This window comes from Silene latifolia, chromosome 7 (genome assembly GCF_048544455.1).
Source record: "Silene latifolia isolate original U9 population chromosome 7, ASM4854445v1, whole genome shotgun sequence".
Classification (NCBI taxonomy): domain Eukaryota; kingdom Viridiplantae; phylum Streptophyta; class Magnoliopsida; order Caryophyllales; family Caryophyllaceae; genus Silene; species Silene latifolia.
The window spans coordinates 22,491,123-22,500,944 of record NC_133532.1 but is presented as its reverse complement, the minus strand read 5'-3'; the positions used below and the strand labels follow the sequence as shown (position 1 = coordinate 22,500,944).

General features: G+C 42.8%; 1 protein-coding gene across 1 annotated transcript; it reads left to right on the top strand.

Annotated features, from left to right (window-relative positions):
- Nucleotides 1-439: 439 nt before the first annotated feature.
- LOC141589862 (stemmadenine O-acetyltransferase-like) lies at nucleotides 440-2,250 on the top strand. Its single transcript, XM_074410485.1, has 3 exons — nucleotides 440-575; nucleotides 663-736; nucleotides 1,573-2,250. Exons 1-3 carry the CDS (start codon nucleotides 440-442, stop codon nucleotides 2,248-2,250), a joined length of 888 nt encoding a protein of 295 aa, XP_074266586.1.
- Nucleotides 2,251-9,822: the final 7,572 nt, after the last annotated feature.

The window sequence follows — 9,822 nt, the reverse complement described above, 5'->3', positions numbered from 1 at the left end:
ATAATCTGATAATAATAAGTAGCATTAAACAACTACTTCCGCAATGAGGTAAGTCCTTATTATCTTACATTACGTAGTTGCGCAAAGAATAATCTGATAATAATTGTGGAAAGAAATAATCTGATTATTGGCCTTTTAATTAGTTACATAGTTAAATAATTATGGATAGAATACAAAATTGAAAATGTCATGTTCAGAGATTCAGAGGGTACATAAATAATTGTGGCTATTATTATAGTAGGTTAGAAAAACAACAAAGCTTAAAATATTGAATGGAAGGAACAGCTTGTAATATACGTAAACACAGCCGAAGGAAGTATTGACTAGAGTATTAAACTGCATGCATTTTGCAGGCTTTTCTCTAGTTGGTCTTGCTTCAGACGGACAATTTTAGTCTGAAGCAATAAGACCGTATTTTGTAACCAATTTAAAGTCAAATATGACCACTATTGTAAAACAAGTTACCAAAAGCTGGAATACTGATAATACCATTGTGGTTACATTTAACAATAAAATGGTCATATACTGTCCGTCTGAAGCTTCAGTCGAAAAGTGGCCGTCTGAAACAAGAATTTGTGCGGGAACAAAAATAACAACGAAGCTTAAATGATCCGACTTGATTAGAGGATTGACTTGAATATTAAACTGCCTGCGATATGCAGGCAATGGTTATAATATATATCGGACGCAACAGCTTGTAATCAGTACTCAGGAACTTGAGAGTTTTAAACAACCTGTAATTTCAGGGCATAACATAAACAAAGCGTCTTGCTTGTGATGAACACTATTCGTCACAAGCTTATGACGGATAGTACTCCCCTCATAATAAGGCAAGTGGGGGAAATGGAGCACCCCATGGATTTTGTCACTTGCATATTATGAGAAGGGTACTATCCGTCTTCAACTTGTGACGGATAGTGTCGTCTCCAATGAGAATTTGTGTAACATAAAATATACACAGGAGACAGACTCCTTATATTCAGCTGCATTCATAAAATCAAAAGATATGAATTATGATTGTTTGCATCTAATTGAGATTTAGAAGAATCATTGCATTTTCTTTGCACTAATTCATCTAAAATAAGGTGGGAGTATTATTTTAGAAGAATCATTGCATTTTCTTTGCAATAATTCATTTAAAATAATGTTTTCGTTAAATGATTGTTTGCATATAAATTGAGATTTAGACTCGACTGAGATCAACACAACACCACAGTAGAACAGCAAACTACCACCCATCTTTTCTCAAAAAAAAAAAAAAAAAAAAAAAAAAAAAAGACCGAAATGGCAAAAATCAAGGTTGAGATAAAATCAAAAGACATGATCAAGCCTTTTTCTCCAACACCAAATCACCTTAAGACCATCCAACTCTCCTTTGTAGACCAATTTGCACCTCCTATTTTCATACCTACAATATTCTTTTACAAAACTCCATTTAGCCAACACAATAATAATAATAATAATAATAATAATAATAATAATAATAATAATAATAATAATAATAATAATAATAACTCTCAAACTAGCACCACCATATTGCTCAAAAATTCCCTCTCAAAAACATTGGTTCAGTTTTACCCGCTAGCCGGAAGGGTTGTAGGGAACTCATCGATCGACTGCAATGATGAAGGGGTGGAGTTTTATGAAGCTGATGTCTTAACAAGCCTGGTGGAAATTCTAGCGAATCCAGATCCCGAGGAATTAATAAGGCTAGCACCCTATGCACCTGTTAGCACTAACAAGAGCCTAGTAGCTGCTGTCCAAGTGAACCACTTTTCATGTGGCAGTATAGCTATAAGTTCAAGCGTTTCGCATAAGATTGCTGATGGATCAACCCTTTGCGCGTTTATTAACGCTTGGGCTAATAATACTCGAGGGGTTTCTAGTAATAATCACGCGAAATCAGTAATATTTGATTCGGCATCATTTTTTCCTTCTATGGACCTGAATGGGATATTTGACCCTGAAAGTACCATTTGTAAGGAAAAGATTGTGACGAGGAGGCTAATTTTCGACAAGGAGAAATTAGACGAGCTGAGAAATAAATGTGATGACGGACGATTAGAGAAACCCCCAACAAGAATGGCATTGGTTTCCTCCTTCTTATGGAAGAAATTCATTAAGACTGCGAGGGCTAAGCCGACCCCCCCAAAGATTTTTGGTGTTTCGCTAGTCGTAAGCTTGAAGGGAATAAAGGGGTCATCTATCCCACAGAACCACCAGGGGAACCTTTTTTGTATTAGTCATTAGTCTATATTCGATGTATATATGTTCCTTGCTAGCTACTCCGTATATATTTCGTGTATCTTAGTAGATTATATTCCTTTCCATATGTCCTTAGTTTAGGTTATTTACTTTCCTACTTCCTATTGCATTGTAACTATATATACATGTATTTATCGTTCAATAATAAACATACAATTCATATCATCTTTTCAATACTCTAATATGGTATCAGAGCCAATAAAGATCCGTCATCCTCCTTTACATCCAATTTTTTTTTCCGGTCATCCCCTCACCTCTAACCCTACCCCTCGACTCCTCCCATGGCACCTCACAGTAGCCTCATTCCCAATCCGGGCAACCCTAACTCTCCCTTCATTGATGTCAATCTCTCCCAATGCAAAGAACTAACACCCCTCACATACTTCTCCTGGAAAAACCAAATCTCCAACATCTTCTTCGGATACGATATACTCAAATTCATTGATGGAACACACCCTTGTCCACCCGCCACACTCACTGACGACACCACCAAAATCACCAAACCGAACCCTGCTCATCACACTTGGCAGCGCCAAGATCGCCTCATCCTAGGAGCACTTATTGGCACACTCCCCACCAACATCTCCTCCCTCCTCACCAATGCCACCACATCCCGCGAAGCATGGCTTCTTCTAGCACAAACCTATGCCAATCCCTCCCGTGGTCACATATTACAAGTCAAAGACACCCTCGAATCCCTCACCAAAGGAAATCTCTCCGTCTCCGACTACATGACACAAATTAAAACTTACACTGATAAATTAGCAGCCCTAGGTAAACCCATGGATTCAGAGGACATCGTTGCTAAGGTGTTGCGTGGTCTTGATAGCACCTACCAATCGCTTATCGATGCTGTCCGAGCACGTGACACCACGATCTCTTTTGAATCCCTCCACGAAAAACTAATCAACCATGAACTCACTCTCAAACAAACACCATTCACAAATACAAAGCTCGCCTCGTCGCCAAAGGATTTAATCAACGCCCGGGTCTTGATTACACCGAAACATTTAGTCCCGTTGTTAAATCTGCCACCATCCGGCTCCTCCTCTCGCTGGCCGTTGGAAATGGTTGGAATTTACGCCAACTCGACGTAAATAACGCCTTCCTCCAAGGCTCCTTATCCGAGACAGTATACATGTCACAACCCCCGGGATTTGTCGACACTTCAAACCCGTCACACATCTGTAAACTAAGCAAAGCAATTTATGGTCTCAAGCAGGCTCCTCGTGCGTGGTATACTGAATTGAAGAATTATCTTATTTCTTATGGTTTTCGAATGTCCACTGCTGACTCCTCTTTATTCATTCGGTCTCAATCTGCTCACCCTATTTACTTGCTTGTATACGTAGACGACATCATTGTTACCTCTCCGTCTAATCCTATGCTCACTGAATTTGTCACTCACATATCCTCTCGGTTTTCTCTTAAGGATCTGGGCCCGCTGTCCTATTTTCTTGGCGTTGAAGTCACGCCCAACTCCACGGGTCTACTTCTTACCCAAACGAAGTATGCCCTTGACTTGCTTGAGCGCTTTAAGATGGCTGAGTCGAAGCCACTCCCTACGCCCATTGTTTCTCACCCTCCTCTTATTCAAAACCATGGCTCCCCTCTGCCGAATGCCTCTGATTATCGCGCTGTTATTGGCAGCCTACAGTACCTCACACTCACGCGACCTGACATTTCTTTTGCAGTCAACAAGCTTGCTCAATTCATGTCCGCTCCCACTGATTTACATTGGGCAGCCGTGAAACGATTGCTTCGATATCTCCACGGCACTCTCAATGTTGGTCTCCAGTTATTTCGCAATTCTCCTCTTCGCCTACATGCTTATTGTGACGCTGATTGGGGTGGCGATAAGGATCATTACGTATCCACCTCTGGTTACTTTGTATACCTAGGAAAGAATCCCATCACCTGGTCTTCACGCAAACAAAGGACATTAGCACTCTCCACTACTGAAGCGGAGTTTCGGTCTATAGCTGATACAACAGCCGAGCTTCAATGGGTTCAAAATCTCCTCACTGATCTTGGTATTTCTTTATCTCATCCTCCCACAGTTTACTGTGACAACCTTGGAGCTACGCACTATTCTGCTAATCCCGTCTTTCACTCACGTATGAAACATGTCGCACTTGCTTTTCATTTTGTTCGTGAGCGTGTTCAATCCGGTCTTCTTCGTGTTCAACATATCGCCAGTGGTGATCAGCTCGCAGACATACTAACCAAACCGCTGCCTCGACCTCGGTTTGATCTCCTTTGCTCCAAGATTGGTCTTTCCTCCGGACAGTCCATCTTGCGGGGGCGTATTAGTCATTAGTCTATATTCGATGTATATATGTTCCTTGCTAGCTACTCCGTATATATTTCGTGTATCTTAGTAGATTATATTCCTTTCCATATGTCCTTAGTTTAGGTTATTTACTTTCCTACTTCCTATTGCATTGTAACTATATATACATGTATTTATCGTTCAATAATAAACATACAATTCATATCATCTTTTCAATACTCTAATATTTTGGACTACATATGCGCACACCCCAATCGAACCAGAAATATCATACTCCGAAATAGTAGGCAAGATGAGGGCGGCTGTGAATAAGATAGATACAAGTTATTTTTCAAAGATTAAAACAGGAGAGTGTCTTCTTGAATTACAAGACATTGTCGAGAGCCTTACTAAAGGGGAAGGAGATTTTTTCGCGGTTAGTAGCTTGGTTAATCTTCCAATATATGAGATTGATTTTGGGTTGGGCAAACCTATATGGATATCTTTGGTAACAATGCCATGTCAAAACACAGTATTTTTGATGCCCAGTAAGTGCGGACAAGGAGTTGAAGCTTGGGTGAATATGCTCGAAAACTATGCAACTACGCTTGAAGAAGATCACGAGTGCCGTTCACTTACAACCTACAGGAGCTCGGAGAGGAAACTAAAGGGTAAATTATAGTGTGTCTTCTATCACCGGAAAGTCTAAGGTTCCGTTCACTTACGGTTTGTTACAAATTTTCAAATTTTCAATCCCAGTGTACCTCTTCAATTAAAAATGTATTGAGTAATATGATCATTTGCTTGTCGCAAAATGTATTGAGTAATATGATATTGTCTACTTTTATTGTCACACCATTTATTTTGCAAACCATATAGGAAGTAGTGGTAAAATAACAATTCTACCTCTTCAATTAAAAATACTAGGGTCAGTGTCATTTTGATAGAGCGATTGGTAACTAAAAGATAATCGAGACAATATCGATAATTCACACATTTACTATAGTAAATTTAGAATAGGAACAATTAATTTGAAATATATTTTGTGGATAGAGGGCTGACATAAATGGAATGGAAGGAGTACATTATAAGCAAGTGACGACATCGGCTTTTGCGAGAACCACGTATATCAATGGTCCTTATAACCAACCATTGAGTATTAAGCAACTAAGTAAATTCACATTTTCAGACTACACAGTTTCTAGACTAGGAATAGGCGACCATCCCATTCTATGTTGATCGGATTCTTTAATATAATCTCGTTTACCCGTGTTGAACACTGACCACTCGGATATAGATAGGACACTTGGACATTTCAATTTTGAACCCAAAACATGACCTTTTTCGATAAAATAGTCGAATCTGACACTTGGACCATACACAGTTATCAAATATTTCTTGCCGATTCCGAGCAACAGAGGGTCATTGGTCACTCGACTCAGAGGTACTAAACATGACCGGAGTACAATCCAAGCATACAACGATTATTCGGTAACCCAACCAAATTAAAGAGGCTCAAACATAGCATGATAGGGTATCATTAACTCAACCAACAACAATCATGGTAAAGAAGTATCATTAGACTTAATTAGACGGGTATCATTAACCCAACAATGCACAATGACGGAGTATCATTAAACTCCCAACGAAAATCATTAAACCCATCCAAGTACTTGGCATTTATGGTATCATTAAACCCACCAAAATACTCATAGTCAGTCAAACCAATACAATGCCAAGAGGTCAAACCTCCCAGTTGGACAACGATGATGTACTATCCTAGTCTAACCTTGAGCTAGACTCTCCGGATCTGAATCCCGGTTCAACAACGGAGTAACATTCAACTCCAAGACTGGATACGGGGTACTAAGCAAAACTTGAGGTCCAGTAATCTCCGGGAAGGGTTACAATCATCATATACCAACCATCCGGAAGCAGATAAAGCAAGTCAAGTAAGCATACACTAGGATGATAACAACATAACACTAGAAATCAGCAACAAGGTATCATTTGTTAAGGATGTGATATCGTCTCAAGCAACACAAACCGAGTCCAAGTCCTTCTTGTAGGCGGTATGACTATTAGACGAACAATGAACAGATAAACTTACAGAAGTTGAAGAGAAAGATGTCGTGGCGTGATAGAATCACTGCCCTAAAGTTGAATTTGCCCCGCTCGATACACACGGCCTCTTGGCAACCAACCCCCAGGGTTACACGACGTCCGAGTCTATGGTGTACGACAAAGACTCAGAATGAGGACTACTTGCAGAACGTTGCCAAATATCAGCTTAGCACAAGAGAAATATTTAGAGAGAAATACAAGAGGAAATCATTGTTGTCTCTTTTTGTGTGGTAGGGATGGGTTTATATAGTAGTGAAATGGGTATGGTAAATCACAAAGTTAGTATCGTAAAATGGTAATTTTAGGATACTACACAATCAATGTGGAAAATCTCATAAATCAAGTATGGGAGAATGCACAATCAATTTGGGAAAATTATCCCATGAATAAATTGGGAATTACCATTTGTTTCTGTTCCGGGTGTAATTCCAGAGCAAGTATAGTTACCACCCGTGGCTTGTTGAATGATGTCTTGAGTTGGATTCTCCTTTGGTCTTAATCGTTCCTCTCGGCCTCTCCTGCAACAATGAACGAACTGAGGGCTTGGCTTTGTGCCAAGCGTACTCACTCCGACGCTCAAGTCAGTAAACTTAAGGGATAAGTTGTTACTTGGCTGAATGTATATTGTAGAGAGATAAGGAAGATATTACCAGATGAATAGTGTATTTAGGTTAGATTGTGGATCCTTTCCTCAATGAGGGTTGAGGAGTATTTATAGGCTTTCACCTTTTGTCACGTAGTGGCCAAGTGGCCAAGTGGCTAGCAGGTGGAAAGATTGATCTACCCCTCGGCCGAGGGACCTATGGCAGGCCGGCGGGCCCTGTTGACTCACCGCCGAGGGGTCTTGGATATGAGTACGCGGGTATGTGTCCCTACCGGCGGGTTGTCATGTCGAGACCCGGTGATCGGCCGAGATGGGTCGCATCGGCTAGTCATCTCTAAGTCGTTGACTTGTTGTGGATATCTTTGACCTTGCTCAATATGTTGACTTGGTCAGCGGTGCAGAATATGCCCCATCAATTTGCCCCCAGCGTAGTCTATGCCGTGGTATGGGCTCCGATGTACGTCTGAGCGTATATTCTGCGCAAGTAATTTGTAAAAAATTTTCTGCATCGGCTTCTTCTGCGGCGGCTTCTTTTACCTCTGCCGGTCCTTCTTAGGCCGTACCATATCCCCCCTCCACATGGATGTGTATTGGGCATCCGATGTGGAAAAAGAAAGGGACGCTGGTCGAGACCGGGGTTGAGAGTGCCGGTAGTTTTTGATTGCCCCCGGCCGGCGCTGTCTAGCTTGGTTGATCATGTGGCCGACGGAGAACAGATGCTTGGGAATTTGTTGAGGAAGATGAATAGGCAAGGAGATATGAATAGGCGTGTTGAAGACGCTTGGTCACTGTTGCATTGATTGACGTCTAACTATTGCAACGATTGACATCCCGTGGTTGCATGTCCGACACGTGTCTGCACGCTGATTGGTTGACGCTTCATGGGCTGTTCTCTGATTGGTCCTGCTTCATGGGCTTTTCTTTATAAATAGGGCAGTTATCCCGTGAAATTGGCCACCAATTTCATTCTCTCCAAAATTTTCCTCTAAACTCTCAAGGGTTTTCTTCGTCTTCTAATTCTCAGAGTTGTTATCCCGGCGAGCGTTTTTCTTCAAGGTAAACAAACTTTCCAATTTCTTAACTCTGTAAGTCATTATTGTAAACATGTCTTCTGCTGATGCCGGGCCTAGTAAGCCGGCGCCGGGGGGTTCCCCGTCGCGTCTTGATGAGGGGGAGAGGTTGGACGCCCTCCTGACAAGGCCTGGGGGCCCTAGGTCTCCTTCTCCTGAAGTCGATCCTCGAATTTTGGAGGAATGGGAGGATGATTCTGATGTCGCAGACGATTTTGGTGATGATGTTGAAGAGGCTCGTCCTAATAATGTGAGGCAGTACGTTATGGATCACGGTGACGTCTGCAAGGTACGCGTTGACCGAGCTTGGACACATAAGTTTGCCAGTTGTTCTGGTGAGAAATTTTTCGAGGGTCACTTCTTCTTTGGTAGGGGATACAAAATTGTTATCCCTGAGGAGGGTCAGTCCGTCTGTTGCCCTCCTCCGGGCCACACCGGCGTATATATGCGACATCTGGAGTACGGGCTCCGGTTTCCGTTGAACGAGTATGTTATGGCCATCATTAAGGCCATGAACGTTGCCGTTGCCCAACTGCACCCGTTGGCTATGAGGTCCATAATCGGGTTTGTCTGGCTTTGTCTCTTCAAGGGGGAGGCCCCAACGGTGAATTTATTCCGCCGACTTCATTATCTCCAGCCGTCGATTCCCGGCCGCGTCGGATGGTACAGTGTGCACATGGAGAAGGGTTACGTCTCTGTTGACAAACTTTCTTCCTGCAAGGGCTGGCAGGGTCGGTGGGTGTACGTTAAGGTGCCGGATGACTATCCGCTGCCCCTCTCCTTTCAGCACCAAGTGAATTTGCGGTGTGAGACTAAGGCGGAGCATGACAGATGGGTCAGCCGGAAGAAGCTTAAAATGGATGTCAGCAAGGTCCTTCTTAAGGAGGACGAGAAGCTGGCGATGAGGCTTTTTGAGGTGGACAAGAGTGGGCTGCCGAAAAGATGGATCCCCCCAACGCAGATCATTCTTCAGGATGAGCCGCTTTGCCATGTCGGCCTCATACCGGCCCTAGCGCAGGGTGAGTGGGGTCGGTGTGAGGCCCATCACCGTTCTCATTGTGTCTCGAACTTGATTGATTTCTTCTACTTAACTCTTGCTTCGTTTCTTTCGCAGGCCACTTTGGACCGGACCTGTCTGAGGATATCCTCCGGAGAATGGGGCTGCACAAAGATAAAACTGTTGCTAACTTGCATCCCAAGGCTCTAGCCCATGACCGCAGGACGTCGCCGAATGATCTTATGGATCAGCAGCTGAAAAGCTTGAACGTGGTGGAGGCCCAGGCGAAGGTTGTAAGTAACATGCCGCGCCACACGCGAAAAACAAAGCCTTCGGCGGTGATGGCGTCAACATCGGCTCCGCCTTCCATCCCCCCTGTTCAGAAGGAGACGGTGGAGATCGTTTATATCTCCAATGGGGAAGACTCCGATGAGGAGGAGGGGTCGCCCCTTGTCCGTAAAAGAAAGCAGACAGCCTTTACCGCTGCGTT

Bases quoted from the DNA above. Each gene is read 5' to 3' on its own strand.
- LOC141589862 (XM_074410485.1), top strand. From the start codon at position 440: ATGACCACTATTGTAAAACAAGTTACCAAAAGCTGGAATACTGATAAT. The intron at 576-662 runs GTGCGGGAACAA...TGCGATATGCAG, and splicing joins GCCGTCTGAAACAAGAATTT to GCAATGGTTATAATATATAT. The intron at 737-1,572 runs GTAATTTCAGGG...ACATTGGTTCAG, and splicing joins TTGAGAGTTTTAAACAACCT to TTTTACCCGCTAGCCGGAAG.